This window comes from Falco biarmicus, chromosome 5, assembly GCF_023638135.1.
Source record: "Falco biarmicus isolate bFalBia1 chromosome 5, bFalBia1.pri, whole genome shotgun sequence".
Taxonomy (NCBI): Eukaryota; Metazoa; Chordata; class Aves; order Falconiformes; family Falconidae; genus Falco; species Falco biarmicus.
This window is the reverse complement of record NC_079292.1, coordinates 40828603-40848291: the sequence shown is the minus strand read 5'-3', so window position 1 is coordinate 40848291 and position 19689 is coordinate 40828603. Positions and strand designations below refer to the sequence as shown.

Here is a 19689-nt window from a genome sequence, read left to right as displayed (position 1 = left end):
TGTTTCAGTTAAAATATTTTTGCACAGGGCTTTTTTATCGTTCCACTAGAGGGCATGATCTACTGTATCAGTAATGAAAAGTAGTAAAAATAAAACTGCGTGTAAGTGCTTCCTCTTTATTCTAGGTGAGCATTTTGAGGTGAATGAGAGCATGAAATATATTATAGCTGAAATAGATTTGACTTTTCAGCATATTTGCTGTGGTACACAATTTCCTTAAATTGAATTTCAGGTAATGGTTTGTGTGGCTAAAATAGGAAAACGCTAGATTAAAACATATTTTTGGTAATTTGCGCTTTTTATTAAGTAAAAATATTAAGAGATAAGGTGCTGAGTTCCTTATGAACTTACAGCTGGGTTTCTGCTCAATTTCTTAATTGTCTCATATACTGAAATGTCTTTCCAGCAGTATAGAGAAATATTTGTTAGGAGCTTTTTCCATTTGTCTTTTGCTTTATTTTTATGTAACTCAATTTTGAGACAAGTTGGTCCATAGTAGTGTTAGTTAAATGGTAAGTATTCCTGAAATATCAGTGACTAGATTCCCTAACCAAAATCTCCTAGGTAAAATTAAGAACAAAAAAGGTAAGCTCTCATATTGGTTAGTATATGAACTTGAAAATGTGATTCAAATGTGCTGAAGCTAAGTGTAAAAAATAATGCTTCATAATCTGTTTCCTTTTTGCATTGAAAAATATGTCCAGAAGTACTGTAGGTTGTGTTTTGATTCGTTTTTTTTTAAAAGCATTTAGCACTTCTGTGTTCACTTCACCCTAAACTGTCAGACTGTTGCTGATCTAGATCAGCAACAAGCACCATGTCTAGATCTATAAACATTTTAAATTACACAGAATTCTAATTCATTATATGTTCATTAATTATATAAACTTAAGTAATTGTGATAGATAAGGACAGATGGTTCTGATAAATGTTTTTAACAAAGTGTTAAGTAGAACCACTGTAACTGCAATAAAGCTTACTAATAGGAAACTTGGATACTCTCCAAGATCCGTTTTTGAACATTACAACATGTATAGTACCACTCCGTAGTGAAATACTGCTGAAAGCATGTCAGAAACGAACACCAGATCTAAAAACATTTCTAATGCCAAGAATCCAGATTTTTCAGAACATCTTACTTCAAGCGTTTGCTTGACTCTAGTACTGGAAGTAATTTATTTTGTATTGCAGCTGTGGATGTGTTAAAACAGAAATGAAGTTTCCATAATGGTTCCCTTTATGACATAGGAGAGAGATATTTGGTTGGCAGGGTTGAAATTTTGTATCCCCCCTTTTTTTTTTTCTTTTAGATTTGCTTTTACAGCTTTAACATTAATAGGATGGCTATTGAACGCATGTCCCTGACTTGACTGTTCACGTTATCTTTTACAAAAATCTTTGTTTGGTTTATTAAATTTTGTTGCCAGTTGTTTGTCTTGATTTTGTAATGTTATCATTCCAGTTTTTCTCTGCTATAATGGCAGCAGGTTAGAAATTGGTCTAGAGATGAAAATGGAACAAAGTTTTTACGTGGGAGACTAAAAATGTGGAATTATGAATTGTAGTGATGGCATGGACACACAAATATTAGAGATTCATAGAGAATAGGGTGGGGAAAGCAATTTCTTAAACCCATGAATTCTAAACTAATAGGAATTGAATTGATAGAAATTTTGTTGAGTTTATAAATGTTACCTTCAAACCATGGAGGATTTTTCATGTGTTGGAGATAAGGGATTGAGGGGATGAGGGAAGCTGAGAAATATTAGAAATCTTGAAGCTGTTCTGAAAATGATTCTCAGGGTTAAATTCAGGATTCATAGAGAAGTCATAAACTTGGATTCTTGGCAATTGAATGTCAGTTTCATGCAAAAAAAATTAAAAATATTCATCTCCTAGTCTTTATTAGCTGAAAATAGCTTTTTAAATGCAGTGAAACAAATACAAATTATCTGTGAGAGTTGTTAAGAATTTTTGACATTTCATCTATATAGCTACTCTTACTAACTTTTTTCCAAGCTCCTCCTCATGCTTATTGAAATATATGAACATAAACATGCAACTTTGGATTTTATAGAGCAGTTTGGTTTCTGTATTTCAGTGTCTTTATACAGACATTGAGGGTCATTGTAGAATTATGTAGTTATTTAAAATTTCCACAAAACACTTATGTTTGCTTAAAATAGTTTGATTTATTTTTTGGTCTCTTAATAATATTAGTATTTTTAAATTGGTTTTCAATAAAAATGGCCATATGTTTTTCTTCATTATTTTTTGTCTTCATTCTACTTATATTTGTACACTAGGAGTGAAACAGCATCACTGTTAGTATTTCTCCCACACTAAAGTGTCTGTGCAATAACTGTAGATTGTTTGGTATTCGGTCAGCTCTTGAGTTCTGTATTAATTTATCAGCAAGAATCTGTCAATTGTTTCAGCACCAATACTTTAATTTTATATTCTGCTTTTTTCTAATTTTGACTTAAAATCATTCTACTTTACATGTGCAGTTATCATGATTTTTTCAGAACAGTCTACTAGTTTGGTAACGTCATATTCACAAGCGAAGGAGCTTGCCTCTTGAGTTGTGTCCTCCAACATCACTGTTGCAGTTGAAGGTGAAGATAAAAACAACATGTTTCTTTATACTAAACTTTGAGGGAACCAATTACTACCCTCCCCCCCTCCTTACTGCATTATAAAAAAACCTGGAAAATTTGTAATTTCCATTGTCTGCAGCACTGTATTTTCTCACTTTCTACAGAACTTCCCTCTAAACTGAATCAAATGTCTTTACTAGTCAGTGTATCTATCTGTTCATTAATTGTCAGAATCTGAGTATAACTTTTGTTGAACCTGCCGTTACCTCTTACAGCTATGTTAATTTGTTGCTTTCTCCTGTCTTGATTTTTTTTTTTCTTGGTGCTGTCAATAAGCCTAAATGTCTTGTTAGTTGGAATGATTGCAAGTCCTTACTTAAGGACTGGAACAACTGTCATTTAGCCAGCCATCTTGCATCTCCTCGTTTTGTTTTATTGTCCCCATCCCCAAGCTCTGATGACATCCTGCTCAGGTGTCTTCTCGTCTGTGCTGGAAGTTTTCCCATTTTTAACTGTTTCATTTTGTTTTGGATTTCCTCATGTTAGCAAGGTTCACTTGTGAGTATAGTTTGTCTTTAGAGAGTGACTTGTTTATATAGAATGCTTATAATCAGACAGATTTAACTGTTTTTCCAGGTATTTCTTTCATGTCTCCATCAGACAGCGGGCAGCTGCTGTAGTGTATGAATAATTGTATTGTATTTCTTCATGCACTACTCGTTTCTGTTTACTTCAAATTAAGTATTTAGATTTCATCTTCTTGGACTTACTGAGGTCTCCTCTAGCTGTAGAGTTCAGAAATCCATGCTTACGCAGTTTTTGTGCTTTCTTTAGTGCTTTGCATAGTGCTTTACTTCTGGTTTCCTTTTTTTTTCTTAAAAAAAAAAGTTTGTTCTTTGTTGTCCAACTCTTCTTTTTTGTATAAGTTTAATAATTTTCATTACTGAGCATTTACTGTTTTAATCTTTCTCAGTGTGTTGGAGAGTGATCCTTAAGGATTTAAAAAGTCTGACATGTTTCAAACATCACCTTTCTTGTGTCTCTCAGTGGTCTGTCAAGATGACTTGACTCCAGTTGCTGTCATATTTTTCTGCGACAATAAGTAGTCATGATCATTGCTACATTATATGATTTGTGGACTCAAATGTCCATTGTTTTTATGGACAGTAATTTGGTTTATGTGATTTCCAGTGAATTCTGTTTAATACTGTGCATCTTTTTCCAAAGGAACTTGGCTGCTGACAGTAATCAGGTTGTGCATGTGAATCAAGTTCTTGACCTTTGTCCATGATCTCTTAGCATCTGGATGTCACATAGTCAAGGGTTGTTTGTTTGCTTCCAAGTTTTGGCTTTATGTTCCTATTACCAGTGTGTTTTTGTGATCTAAAACATACATATGCATACATACATACATACATACATACATACATATATATATATATGACTGACTGTTGATAAAGAGCTTCACTTTTTCATCCTTTCTTGTTCATTTACCTTCATAGGTAGTATCAGATTGCAGCTATCCATAGTTTATAGTAGGGAAGAAATAACTGCTTGTTGATGCTAAATAGATTTTTTTTTTCCTTGTCGCTGTGATATAAGTACCATTTTTCAAAGGAATTCCCAGAAAGCTTAACTCATCTTTTCCCACTTCTTTCTTCTCAAACAAAAATTTTGCCACGTTTTGCCTTGTTCCCTTGTAACAGAAAGGCTGTGAACATTGTATGTAGGTTACTTAACTATTTTTCCACCTCAACATTCTCTGCCTACCCCCATCCTTTTCAGGGATCTTTCCTGCTTAGGCAGGAAACAAATGTTGAGTGGGCTGAGAGCAATCAAACCAGTCTGCTTAAATGCAAAAAAGGAGATGATTTAGGCCAACTCTTCCCTTGTAAAGAGAAGGAATAGAGGCTGCAGAACCATTCTGAACTTAAGGCATGTGAGAACACCTTTATTAAGAAGTACAAGATGGAGCTCATCGTAGGTGATCCTAGTGCTTTGGAAGAAGAGCTGCGTGAATTTTTTGATCATTTCCTGGTAGGACAGGTGATTCCAGTGTGAAGATTTTTCTGAGACATGGGAACATTGTATTTCACCAGAATCACAGAGGATAACTTTTCAGAACAAGGTGCACTTCTGGGTTTTTTTATTGGTGGTTTTACCCTACCATGTTGTAAAGGGTTTTGTAATTAATAAGCTTCATCATTCCAGTTGAGGAATGGAAAGTACAATTTACCACCTTCAAAGTCTCATCAAGGACTCTTTCTTCTGGCGGTGTTTTTTGGGTTTTTTTTTCCTTCTTTCTGAAGAGGTCCTAAGTGTCCTGAGTCTGCTTGAGGTTTCTTGAAGTCCTCTGTCTGAGTCAAAGATGCAGAATTCATATTCACTGTTGGGTCTGACATAGCATCTCTCAAAGAACCCGCATTTTTTAAATGTTTGGACCACTTGATTTTATGCCTGATAATTTGATTGAGACTTTGTCATAGGCCAGGCTGGCTGTAGTTTTAAAATTCCTTAATGTGACTGTACATGCAGTACACAAGGGTGTTGCTTCAAGCTGTTTGTCATTCCCTGAACAGAATAGTGACTTTTCTGAGGGAAATAGTTGACTCTTCTGTGTATGGTGCATTCTAGAAGATAGCTTGCTGGAATCAAACGGAAAATTGTTCTACCAATTCTAAATCATTGGAGACAGATGGCCTCTTCCCTTTGCTAGGAATTCAACTCAGCTATCTATGGTAAAGCTTTCAGGTGTTTTGGAGTTCGGTATAGTGATATACGCATATCAGGCTTCCACCTGAACATTTATTGTTGCAACATGCTTGTCAACAGCTAAAGTCCTTGAGATCCTGACCCTTCTATAGTTAGCAACCTATCTCTAAAATAGATACATTAAATGCCATATATAATAGTTTGCTTTAGCTGCTTGGATTTCTGAGCACGTTACTTACTGATAAGCTGTTTTAAGTTAGTGACTTCTTGAATGGAGGATATAGGATAATATTTCTGAGGGTTTTGGTGATACTATCTTTGGGATAATATTTCTGAGTTATTTGGTCATATCACTGGAGCTTTTGCAGAGTGTTTGAAATCTTAAAATCTGCAGAGTGCTCACAGGAAGCCTGGTTTTCTACTGCAGTAGGCATTTCACAGTTGCTGAAGCACCCATGACACATGCTGGCTTTGGGAATGCAACCCTGCAGTTTTGAGCAAGGAAAAGACTTGGGGACACTTCCACAGGTAAAGCAGTGTTCTTGGTGAGGATTATCACCCACAGTGCTTCTGTATGTAGAAATAAACACTCAGGAGAGAGGGAGAGAAAAACAGTTTTTATTTTTGAATTTATATTGTCTGCATATTCATGTCTGTCCCGCAGATTTTCTTTCCTAGAGATTTAAGAGCCTTTCCATATCGGTAGGGCTCAGAGGAACTGAGGGTGTGTGGGATGAACATTATTTTGGTGTGTTTCATGTAGGTAACAGGGCTTGTGTATATGGTCTAAGTAATCCTGTGGTAAAAATTCTCTAGCTGGAGAGGTTTAGCATCTTATGCTCACAGCATGACTGTATAATGAAACAATTTGAAGAATAACAGTTATATGTAAGTCAACTTTATTTGGCACCTTGGTGTGTATCTCAACTTACAGGAAGGAGCCATGTTCTGTTCTTTTCTGAAAAAGATAATCTCATCTGAGTTGACAGATAGCATTCAACAGACTGCCTCTTTAGGAAGGGAAGACCTTCTCAGTTGTTCAAGTGTGTATCTGTTCATTCATCAAATTTTAGGTGACAAGTACAGTTTTCCAACAATGTATTCCTGTCTTCATCTTTAGCCATAGTACTTTGAGGCTTTATCTTCAGCAGTGTCTGTAGTGTCTTCATCTGCAGAATTCTAAAATCGTCATTTTCCATCCCTTTGAGAATATGTCCAGGGTGATTTGGCTTCCAGATAGAAAAATTTACTCCTTTGTGACTTTATGTTGTCAGAGTTTTTAAATGTTTGATTTTGGACTATACACATAATACTTAAGTTGCAAAAGGTGGATTATTGGAGTATTCAGCTAGCAAAATGTGATGATGCTGTTTTAACATTTGACTTGTGACAGTAGTTTTAACATTGTATTGTGGTTGACTTTGGCCTCTTCCAAAAAGATACAGGTTGAAGTTGAAGACTTTTAAGTATCTGTTCAATATTCACTTTTAAAAAAATCTTTAACTGATTAAACAACTAATCTTTAAAAGCTTCTGAGGTTTTTCTTTTAAGTAGCAGTGAAATGTGAAGGCTTACTGTGTTCATTGCTTTTCCAAAAGGAAACATCCTAAAGGAAGGACTGGTATATTTCCAGAGTATACTATTTTGTGCTTTTATAAACAATGAGTGAAGCCTTTTGCTTAAATAGCCTCCTTCTCTAAAAGTAAGGGTATCTCAAAATTAAGTACATTCTGCAGATTTTACCTGCGTGCTTTCATCTTCTGTGGTGCTTGCTAATAGCCTCAGTATTAATTAGAAAACCGGTAAGGTTAGACTTATATCGGGCTGTTCTTCTCTTTGCTAAAATGAGGTAGTAATCTCTTCTGTGCAAGTAATCCTCTTTACTAAACAGCACTTGAATGTCATTTAGCATCTTTGCAGTGGAAAATAACTTTTTTTCATTCCAATTTACAAAATCTGTAGTATTGTATTTTTCAAGAAAATAGCACTGTCAAGCTTGGTATGAACGCTGTAATTTAGTAATTACATTTGCATAGCAAGATTTCTCCTGCTGTTCAGCTGGTTGTGCTTCCCATCCTTCCCTTTTTATCCAAATTTATTTGTGGTTTTATTCTGTGAGCATAGCCAAAAGAGGAGCTGTATTTCATTAGTGAGCCACAGGAGTGTTTATATTTTCATTATAAAACTAGACATTAGAATGTATATATCATGTATTTTTGTATTAATATACATCACAGTGTGTGTCTTTATTAGCTTGTAAACCTTAATCTCTTGCTAGTCCTGTTGAAATTCAAGAACTAACTGGCATAATAACCATTTACAGATCAGACCATGTATTTGTAAAGTAATTTGAATTCCAGACTGCTGAAGCATTCTGTTTTGCTTATATTTAGAAAGGTTTTTGGTGATGGTGGTTGCTGCTTCTCTCTTTCCCTTGATCTATGATGATGTGGAAAACATAACAGAAGCTTTAAAAAGTCTCCCAAGATAGAAATCTGACTGTTGTACTTCTGGCCAGGAGTCTTAAGATCTACTGAAACTGAGAGGAGTCACCATCTTCTGCTTTAGGAGTTTACTGTTTGTAGGAGGTGAAGGAGGATGAACTGCACTTTTTCCCCACTTACAACTGCAGCATTTCTAATTAATTGTGGAAAACTGTCCATATAGCTTCAGTATGTGCTTCAGCAAAGTACTTCGTGGTAGCGATGGTTGATCATGAATGTGTACTTACGGGCTTGAAGGAAGGAGTATCTTAAAGTACTGAACATCTTGCGTATCATCAAATGAGTGAAAAATGTGGTTACTATTAGATGTATCAAGGTACTAGGAAATTTTTAAAGAATAATCTTTTTCATTTCAATATCTAAAGAAATATAATGCCCTGGAAATTCAGTGTATTTTTAATTATTTTTTCAGTTTTGGAAGGATATTGTTGAGGATATTGAAGTTCGTGATCTAATTTCTGACAGAAGCAAATCTCAAGGTGAGACATCTTGACTAATCTTAATACTTGCATGTTGGTAAATATAGCAAAAGATGGACTAAAATGTATTTGTTTACTTTGTAGATATTCCATCAGAAGAGTGGATTTGGGAATCCTTGTTTCATCCACCTCGCAAATTGGGCATTAATGATATTGAAGGGCAGCGGGTACTTCAGATCGCAGTGATTTTACGTAATCTTTCTTTTGAAGAGGGAAATGTTAAACTTTTGGCAGCTAATCGTACTTGTCTTCGGTTCCTGCTACTCTCTGCTCATAGTCACTTTATTTCTCTACGGCAGTTGGGGCTTGACACGCTGGGAAATATTGCAGCAGAGGTAATGTGCTTCTAAACAGAATAATTAAAATATAATTTGATAAAAGCATTACTTCAGTGTTAATTAAATTAATTACTTTTTTCCTTGATCATTGGATGAAGCAGGAAATGAATTATTCTATGAATTTGTAAATAGCAATTTGAAAACAAGTATTTAGAGCCAAAACAAAAATACAGAGTGTATGTTTCGGTTTGAAATGGAATCGCATGAAGAAGACTGATTGTATAGGGAGATGCGAAATATTTGTCATGTATAATTTTCAGTTTAGTTTCCTAGAGAGAAGAAAGGAATTTAGCTAAATTCTGCGGACTGTACACTAGCTTCTTCACTTCATAATTATAACCTTTAGTCATAACTTCAAAATAATACATTTTGAGAAAGGGGGTGGTAGAGGGTTTTATGCAGTTTGTAGTGGGCACCAGTAAGCTAGTCATGTGCCACTGGGTATACTGCCTGAATCATGTGAGGCATCATTTTCAAAGAGGCTTGAATGTAATAAAATACATTATTTCAATGTGTCATATAATTGTGCCGATAAATTATATGAATTTTATAGGTAGATATGTTCAGATATTGTTTAAATTTTAAAATACAGCAGATAAATTTAAGTAAAATGGGTAGTATCAGAGAGTGAGGCTTGCAGTGTTGGCTCACTGCTGAACTTTCTAAAAAAGATGGCATTTTCATTTACCATGTATCCAGCTTCTCTTGAATAAGAGAGCATGTTACATATTACAATGTCTGAGAGCTCTGACTGAGCAGCAGAAGTGGATAGAAACAGAATGAATGTTTGTGATTGTGTTTTGGAAGGAATGTTTGTCATTATTCAAGTTCTGTTTGTTGGATATTAAAATATATTTGTGTATACTGTGAACTGCCTGGGAGTAAAGTTATTTTCCTTATTCTGAGCACTGGAAAGTGTAAATTAGACTGCTACTTAGAGCAGGGGAGGAGGAGGGAACTCAAAATGTGAGCTATAATACAAAGATCACAGGGTTGTGTTTTTTGTGAACACAAATGTCATTTATATGTGCTGCATTTAAACACTTTTTGACCTTATATTTTTATATGTAAATTTAAGGTTTTGAGCCATTAGCACAATATGGATAGTGTTAGTAATTTTTTCCCCCCCCCCTTTCTTGTCAGCTTCTTTTGGATCCTGTTGATTTCAAAACTACTCATCTAATGTTTCACACTGTTACAAAATGCCTCATGTCAAGGGATAGATTTTTAAAAATGAGAGGTAAGATCTCTAGCTATTCTTATTGTTGTATTAGAATTGCAATTATTGCTGTTTAAAACTATTTTGTATTTGTTCTTTAGGCATGGAAATCTTGGCAAATCTTTGTAAGGCTGAAGATAATGGTGTCTTAATTTGTGAATATGTGGATCAAGAATCCTATAAAGAGATCATATGTCATCTCACACTACCGGATGTGCTGCTTGTAATCTCAGCACTTGAGGTGCTATACATGCTCACAGAAATGGGAGAAGTGGCCTGCTCAAAGATTGCTAAAGTAGAGAAGAGCATAGGTAAGTGAGAAACAAAATATATGGCTCTTCCTTATGTAGGGAAAAAAAAGGCTTAAGAGTATACCATGTTCAGTGGTTAAAAACATGGCTTGCTTGTGTGTGTGTGCAGCTTTGGGTTGGATATTGGAATAGGAAGTTTTTACTAAGATTTATTCATGTCCTCAAGAAATTGATGATGCTGATAACTAGGAAAGCTAAAACTTCTGAAGTCTCTCTTTTTTTTTTTTTTTTTTTTTTAATGCCATGATGATCTCAAAGGTCTTTTCCAACCTAAATGATTCTGTGGTTCTAAAAAGTGTGTTTAAAAAGAAAAGAAATCTACAGAAGTATGCAGAGGCTTGTTTTTTTTCAGCACATGGCAATTTTAAAGCAAATCAGTATGTCCCAGCAGCATTCATTTGTCTTGTCCTAACATCATTGTTGGTTTTCCATTTAATACTTCAGATACATTAGTATGTCTGGTTTCTATGGACATCCAGATGTTTGGACCTGATGCACTTACTGCTGTAAAACTCATAGAACATCAGTGTGTTAGCCAGCAAGGAGTACTTGATGTCAGACCACCAGTAATGGATCATGGTTCTTCACAGGCCCATGCAACAGGTGTCCCAGGTTAGTATCACTGCAAGAGAACATATTCTTCTACAAAATTTCCTATATGGCATATGTGATTTTTCACCTACTGTAAGTATCTGATTAATTCATGTAAATATAGCAGTATGCATAACAGACAGCATCTTTTTCATTGTTCACAAGGCAAATATAAAGCTATGTTAGTCAAAACTGTTGTGAAACAAGCTTTAAAAGAATTAATATTTTCCAGTAGCTAATCTGAAAATTTACTGCAAGTTATTTTCACTCCTTATTTTAACTTGTTCAGTGGAAAGAAAGAGTATCCATTCTAGATTGTTCCCACAATTTACAGGTGGGATTTAGAGGTCTATCTTATATTGTATCTTACATAGAATATTATTGAGCAATAACAATAGTATTTGATAGAATTGCAGAGATGAAATAGACACACAGAATCATGCCTCTGTTGAAGCTGCTAAACAGCTTATTGTGATGTGAACCAAATTTTAACTGTTCTTTAAGCTTGAAAAGTGTTTTCTTGACTGTAAATTCAATTTTAATTATGATTAATTTTTGCAGGTTTATTTTGGGATTAAATACTGGCACTTTGGAAGTTGATGTCACAGCTATTAGTGATTGGGGGAACAGCATATGTACCTCATTCTGTCTTTTCTAGTAAAAGCATGTAGCAGTGTACCACAAGGGCATACAAGATGGGACATAGCTGTTCTGGGGAAAAAATGGAGAAAGAACCATTATGACAGACACTGGCTTGCATGTCTTAAGTGTACTGTTCCTGGAATGGATGCAGATATCACAGTGAAAGTGACTGGAAAAGAATGTGACTAGGGGGATGAACAAGAATGAATAGAAGGAACTGATATGACATTGGAACTAATTCTTTACGTTATATTTTCTTCCACTTGGGAACTGGACAAATAATTTCTGTGTGTTTGTGCCTGTTCTGGTGAAGTATTGTGCCACTCTTAAATCATGCTTAGTAAAGTACCGAGATCATGGATCATGATCATTTTTCTGGAAGGTGTCATTCACTAAGTGCTATGTCATGATTGCACTTTAGTGGTGGTTCTGTCCTTAACATACCCTGCTTCACTTTGGTAAATTGTGGTGCAAATTTGTAGTCTGCTTAGTGTGCTTTTGTGACTTGCCTTAGCTGGACACATACTTGCTTACAAATACAGGAGAAATTGTACCAGTGAAAGTCATGGAGTTGTTGAAGTGCTTCATTCAGGAGAACAAAAATCGTTTCAGCAAGTGTTGTTTTTTCCCCCCCTCTCCCCTCATTCTCCACAGCCTCTAGGACAGCACCACATGTTGCTCCGCCACCGGGAATAGTAGAAATAGACAGTGAGAAATTTGCATGTCAGTGGTAAGTGTATAGTTCTATTCTAATATTTTAATGGAGAAGAAAAACAAAGACGGTGTATTTGTGTGTCACAGAATTTTCTAGCTTACTTCTATTTACTGTTAGACTAGTTTTTCTGAAAAGACTAAAGCAAAACCATTCTGTCATTGCTTTAAAGAAATAGGAAAGAAAAACCACAACCAGCTTATTCACTTTTTTACAGTTGATATTTGAAATTAGTTGGTTTCTCTCTTAGAATAGAATTTAATTTTTTTTTTAACTCTGATCTTGATTTTATTTTTTTAAATTATCAGACAGCATTATCTGTTTCATGAGTGTTTTCATCTCATAATGTGTTGATATATTACTGCACCAATATAAAAGTAATTATCGCTTTATGAAGCTAGGCCCTGCAAAACTCTCATGTGATCATTGTGAACTTCGAGCAGATAAAGGAATGTCAAAGCCTTTTCCATCTAAATTCTCTTGCTTTCAACTAATATTGTTGTTGTCAGATATCTAGAGAAAAAACTATTGCATCTGTGGTTCTTGTGGACTTAGGTTGATCTTTCTGAATTGTTTGACTTATGTAAATCTACTCACTTTCCAAATATTTGTATTAATCGGGTCTCGAATGGACCCTTTCACCTCTGCTGCTTCCCAACTCGTATGTTTGTCTGCTGTCTTATTGATCAGACAAGGGTCTTCAAGATAAAGCGGGTAAAATTTGTCAAAGCTTAGTGCTTTAGGTCGTGATTTAGTTTTACTTCCAGCAAAGCTTTGATTGCAAGCAGGAAATGTTGCAGATTCTTGTTGGTCAACTTGTTCACATGCTTCTGTTCACACACTGCAAAGTGTGATTAACGTACACTGCTGAAAGACTGAGGAAATTCACATTTAGACGTCTAACAGATACCTGGAGTTGGAATCACTGCAGTTCAGTGTAGCGATTTGCAAGTTGGTCTCTAGCCAAAGCTAGTTTTTTAGGCTGTCGTCTTAATTTAATGGAGATTCCCCCAACAGTAAAATGAACTACCTTCACCTGCCTCATTTCCAATGAGATTATGAATTACCGTCTGGTGCCGCCTTCTTTTTTTTGACTATAGAGAGCACCAGACATCTAGCTTTCAGTAGTAAAATTTGTAGGCGAGGTGAAATGTGCATTCTGTATAAAATGTAAAATAGAAGTTTTGGCTGTTGAAATAAGTATGAGTAGTACTATGCTGCAACTGTGTGGTATCACAAATGGCAGAAAACACTGAAGCAAATATAGAGCGTATATGAGGAAGATTTCAAATGCCTGCTTTGTTTGTGATTCTGCATACTACTTCAGCTGTCAGTGTTGAATACTGTTATTTTGTACTTGATTTTCTTCTGGTTAGTCTTAGATGGATATGAACTAGTGAGAAATAAAAGCTAATATCTAGTCCTGAAAATCCTCTTTAAATACTTATTGTGCTGCCAAAAAGAAAGAGGAGGGACAACACAAACTGAGAGCAGAGGAGTAAGCCCCTTCCAAGCATTTTCATCAATGCTAATACGGAGTGCCTTACATTCATGTGCATTTTCATGTATGTTTTAGTCATTGCTTCCTACTGAGAGAAATGGGAAAATGAGTAAATCACAGCAGTAGAATTTAGAAAAAGTTACTATCTCTTGGAAGCAGCAGGAAGACAAGGTATTTAATTTGACCTTCCTGGATATATTATTAGCCAGCTTGGCCTGAGTAGAAGTCCTTGTAAGTGTGTGTGACCACTAGTCACAGTGTGTGACGCTAGTCACAGATCCTATTTCACCATTTCAAGTCCTCAGTATCTTCAGTTTGCTGGTACAGTGTGTCAGTGTGTCAGCCTAATATGACATACCCAACTGGACAGTCATTTGTCTGATATGCTGAATTTAATTAATACCTAGACTTGCTGTTATGCAGCATGATCTCAGTTTTTGTAATAATAAAATGGTAACTCAGCTGCAGGAGAGATGGCATTATATTTACTCTTTACTGATCATGAGAGAACACAATTTGAAGAATGTAATGATTTGATTTTTCTCCTTTGACACATCTAGTTATATTGGGAGTGTAGGACTCTACAAAGGAGAATACAGTGTATTTATCCAAAATGTTAGCACCATATAGTAAATGCCGGCAATTTAGAATATATTTCTATTCTGTCTGAGCCTATATGCTGGTACTGGTATTTCAGCATTGTGTCAGTTATTACTTAGCTCCATTTGCTGCTGGGGATGAACTGCTCCCATGTCTCTGGGTTGGAATAATGGATCTGAAAGAAAAATTAAACTAACAGAAAACATTTCTTTCTCTCACAGCTTCCTGGTTGAGGGTTGGATGGTCTGTGTGTTTGTGGAGAGTCTGTAGGAGATACAAATTCTGCCTTTCCCTGGAAATTGAATGTTAGGCAGAACAGGTTGTTCAAGGATTTTATTGATGTCTGTGTAGTGTGGGACTCTAGGAATGAGAGTGTGTTTGTGTGCCTACTCTCTTAGAATCCCAGTTCCTTTTCCTGCCTTCCCACCTCTGTAAGAATAGCAGGGTTGAGATTGCTATTCTATTTCTGGGTTTACTTTTATTTTAAAGTAAGACTGCATTAGCAGATCAGTTAACAAAATCTTGGTTTTGGTACAAATGTTGACTTGAGATTTCTGATGAAGAATTAGCCGGCATTCAGTCACCTTTTGCTAAAGTAGAATCATTAAGAAGTAAGATTAGAGCTGTGGGGAGGAGACATCACAAAATCCTTTTTTGGTTTTGTTTCTGAATATACAATAAAGAAGGCATCTGTAGAGACTGTTTTGCATGTTAGATATGTAAATAAGATCTTGCACGTAAAACTGACTGCATGTGTTAGGGTTCCTATGTGTTGAATCATAAGCAGTGAGAAGGCAAAAGTATGGAACAGACAATGTACTAAAATGCTATTTCCATGCTGTTATCCAGTCTCAAAAGTTTCTGTGATACAGACAGAAGTGTTTTAATATCCCTTTTAAAAGTACTCTTTCTATATTTTGCTTCATAGTTTATTTTTTCATCCTCAGGTTGAATGCACATTTTGAAGTGAATCTTGATTGCTCAGTCTCTCGAGCAGAAATGTACTCTGAATACCTCTCTACCTGTAGTAAATTAGCTCGAGGTGGAATCCTAACATCAACTGGATTTTATAAATGTCTGCGGTAAGAGAAAAATTTGTGCAACAATAAAGAAGCAATTGTATGTGCTCAATACTAACCTGTAGCTTTAGATTTCTTTGAGAAAAGATCTGCTGAGTTGAGTTTGAAAGACATCCAGTTTTTGAATTTTAATTGAAACAAATGTTTAGTTGGGTTTTTTTTAATAAAATACTTGAATAAAATAGAATTTTATTCAGTTCTGTTTCAGGATCTTTGATAGGGTCCCTTCTCGGCTTATAGTACTTCTCATTCTTTCCAATGTGGTTTTTGGAGGTATTGCAGTTTCCACTTGGCTTGTATAAGTTCTTGGCCAACCATCTGGTGGAGCCGCTAGTCCACAATGATTAATATTCGGATGCTATTGGAGAATCCTACTATATTGCAAAGATGCAGGCATTAGTGCAGTTACTCTGCACACAAGAGCAGCTACTTAAAAACATTGTAAGAGGGTTGAGTTACTGTGTTTATTAACATAGATTTATGTTGTGTTTGGTAGAACTGTGTTTCCAAATCATACAGTGAAGAGAGTAGAAGATCCAAGTAACAATGGTCAAGCACATATACACGTGGTAGGAGTGAAAAGGAGAGCTATACCACTTCCCATTCAGATGTACTATCAGCAGCAACCAACTTCGTCTACCCCAGTTGTCCGGGTTGATTCAATTCCTGATGTGTCTTCGTCTCCTTCGCCAGCAGGTTCTTTAATTAATTAAATATCAAGTATTCTGCATTGATTCCGAAATGACAATAAAAGACACAAGTTTTTGAAAATAGTTTGAAAGTGTTGAAAGTTGGGGCCACATGTTTTGGTTGATTTTTTTCAATAATGTTAGGAATAGTATTACAGTATGTACTTGCAATGCCATTCTAATATTTGACATGTAAACTTGTCAGTGAGCAGACGAGCCATTGTTGCAGCATCATTAATTCAGATGCAGTATAGCTGAGAAGATGAACTGCTTCAAATAGAATTACAAACTGGATTTAAAAAAAAAATATGTTCATGTGTTTTGAAATAATTTTTACTTCCAAACTTTTACTGTGTTTATTTCAACAGGAATCCCTCATGGGCTACCAAGCGTAGGAAATCACTATCAGAGGACCCCTATTAACCAGTCTTCAACTTTGACAGCAACACAGATGTCTTTTCCAATTCAAGGTGTTCATACTGTGGCACAGACTGTTTCTAGAATTCCACAAAATCCTTCTATTCATACACAGCAGCAACAAAATGCTCCAGTGACTGTTATACAGAATAAAGGTCCGATACCCTGTGAAGTAGTGAAGGCCACAGTAATACAGAGCTCTGTTCCCCAGTCTGCAGTTCCTGTTACTATTGCTGTAGGAGGAGCACAAGCTTCTAACCAAAATCACAGCACTACAGGACAACAGCCGTCTGTTACTGTTGTTAGTTCTCAGACATTGCTTCACCACCAACCTGTAATTCAACAGCAGTCTCCACTGCACGCAGTGGTACCAGGACAGATACCTTCAGGCACTCCTGTTACGGTCATTCAGCAAGCTGTACCTCAGGGTCATATATTTGGCAGAGTACAAAACATACCAGCATGCAGTTCAGCAGTTTCACAGGGTCAGCAGCTTATCAGCACATCATCACAACCTGGACAGACATCATCTCAGCAATCCTCTGCTGGTAACCAGCAACAAGATACAGTCATCATAGCACCACAGCAGTACGTCACAACCTCTGCATCTAACATTGTTTCTGCCACCACAGTTCAAAATTTCCAAGTAGCAGCTGGGCAGGTGGTTACAATTGCAGGTGTCCAAAACCCACCGACATCTAGGGTAGGGTTTCAGAATATTGCACCAAAGCCTCTTCCGTCTCAGCAAGTTCCACCTGCTGTGGTACAGCAGCCGATGCAGCCACAGCAGCAGCCTCCACCACCATCCCAGCAAAGCGTAGTGATCGTAAGCCAGCCAGCTCAGCAAGGTCAAACGTATGCACCAGCCATTCATCAAATAGTGCTTGCTAATCCAGCTTCTCTTCCCACTGGTCAAACTGTCCAGCTGACTGGACAGCCAAGCATTACTCCATCTTCTTCACCATCCCCAGGTCCGGTTACAAATAATCAAGTCCCTACAGTTATGTCATCTTCATCTACAACTCCTCAGTCAGGACCCCCTCCTACTGTCAGCCAGATGCTTTCTGTAAAGAGGCAGCAGCAGCAGCAGCAACATTCACCAGCATCATCGCAGCAGCAGGTACAGGTACAACAACCGATACAAATGCAAGTTCAGTCACCACAAGCTAATACAGGAGTTGGCCAGCCTAACTCTGGTGAATCTAGTCTGATAAAACAACTGCTTCTTCCAAAAAGAGGCCCTTCAACTCCAGGGGGGAAGCTTATACTCCCAGCTCCACAGATTCCTCCACCTAACAATGCAAGAGCTCCTAGCCCTCAGGTGGTTTACCAGATGGCCAATAACCAGGCACCAGGTTTTGGAGTTCAGGGACAGTCTCCAGCTCAGCAGCTGCTAGTTGGACAGCAAAATGTTCAGCTGGTCCCGGGTGCAATCCAGTCCCAAGGGGCAGTACAAACAGTACCCATTTCTAACCTACAGATATTGCCAGGCCAGTTGATCTCAAACAGCCCAGCAACTATTTTCCAAGGAACTACTGGCAACCAGGTTACGATAACAGTTGTGCCAAATACGAGTTTTGCTACTGCAACTGTGAGTCAGGGAAATGCAACTCAAATCATTGCTCCAGCAGGAATTGCAGTGAGTGGAGCACAGACAGGAGTTGGGCTACAGGTGCAAACACTTCCAGCTACTCAAGCACCTTCGGCTGGACAATCACCGTGTACTGCTGCTCCCCCATTTAAAGGTGATAAAATAATTTGCCAAAAGGAGGAAGAAGCAAAGGAAGCAACAGGTTTACACATTCATGAACGTAAAATTGAAGTTATGGAGAATCCTTCCTGCCGAAGAGGAGCTGCAAACACCAGCAATGGGGATGCAAAAGAAAATGAAATGCAGGTGGGAAGTCTTTTAAATGGGAGAAAGTATAGTGACTCCAGTCTACCTCCTTCTAACTCAGGGAAAACTCAGAATGAGGCCAATCAGTGCTCACAAGTCAGTAATGGGCCATCATTAGAAATGGGTGAGAACGGAGCTCCTGGAAAGCAGAACTTTGAACAAATGGACACACAGGAAATTAAAAGTGATTTGAAGAAGCCCCTAGTTAATGGAATCTGTGATTTTGATAAAGGAGATGGTTCTCATTTGAGCAAAAACATTCCAAATCACAAAACTTCCAATCATGTAGGAAACGGTGAGATATCTTCAGTGGAACAACAAGGGAATTTGGATGCCACGCAGCAAGATACTGCCAAAGGTGATCAAGGGGAAAGAATTTCTAATGGGCCTGTATTAACTTTGAGTAGTTCACCTGTTGTAAGCGGTACACAGGAGGCTGCAAAACTGTTAACCCAGCAACTTAGTGGTACCAACACTGATTTACCTAATGGACCTCTAGCTTCAAGTTTGAATTCAGATGTGCCTCAGCAACGCCCAAGTGTAGTTGTCTCACCACAATCTACAGCCTCTGTTATACAGGGGCATCAAATCATAGCAGTTCCACACTCAGGACCTAGAGTGTCCCAGTCTACCCTGTCATCCGAAGTTCGGTCTACTAATGGCACAGCAGAATGCAAAACTGTAAAGAGGCCAGCAGAGGATAATGACAGGGAAACTGTTCCAGGAATTCCAAATAAAGTAGGAGTTAGAATTGTTACAATCAGTGACCCCAACAATGCTGGTTGCAGTGCAACTATGGTTGCTGTGCCAGCTGGAGCGGATCCAAGCACTGTAGCGAAAGTAGCAATAGAAAGTGCTGTTCAACAAAAGCAGCAGCATCCAACCACATATATACAAAGCATGGTCACACAGGTATGTTGCAGTGTTCTTTTTACGTTTATTCTAACTATGATTCTGACTAATACTGTGAAATAACACGGGTGGAAATGTGAATTCAGTTGATACCTCTTGCGTAGTATTTAAAATACTCAGAAAATTATGGTTTCTGTTCTTTCACAGACTAAAGTTCTAATAGTTTGCATACTTTTTCAGTGCCAGTGACAGCAGTGGAATTTAAAATAGTTTGTAGCTTGATAATATGCAGTAAGGAATGAACTTCTGCTCACTGATTTCTTCCTTAAAGGATTAAGCATTCTGAAAACAGCAATGGTTTGTTGTATGGTCTTGTAAAAATGTCAGTATTGTTCTGCATTTTATTCTTGGTCATCATTGCTTATGGAGGGGTGAAGATGTTTTTTGCAAGTTAATCACCACAGCTGCGTCTGGCTTGCTGAAATGAGTTGTCATTCTTGCATTTGAAGGTGGTCTTCAAAGCCTTGCTTCAGGGGTTCACTACAG

General features: G+C 37.0%; 1 protein-coding gene across 2 annotated transcripts in view; it reads left to right on the top strand.

Moving 5' to 3' along the window:
• The window catches only part of ARID2 (AT-rich interaction domain 2), a 105724-nt gene that overhangs the window by 64354 nt on the left and 21681 nt on the right, over positions 1-19689 (top strand). For both annotated transcript variants that reach the window (XM_056341232.1, XM_056341233.1), the window contains 9 exons: positions 8229-8295; positions 8380-8630; positions 9777-9873; positions 9954-10163; positions 10608-10775; positions 12051-12126; positions 15157-15291; positions 15785-15984; positions 16346-19203. In XM_056341232.1, the coding sequence (XP_056197207.1) occupies positions 8229-8295; positions 8380-8630; positions 9777-9873; positions 9954-10163; positions 10608-10775; positions 12051-12126; positions 15157-15291; positions 15785-15984; positions 16346-19203 (4062 nt within the window). The remainder of the gene's footprint in view (positions 1-8228; positions 8296-8379; positions 8631-9776; positions 9874-9953; positions 10164-10607; positions 10776-12050; positions 12127-15156; positions 15292-15784; positions 15985-16345; positions 19204-19689) is intronic.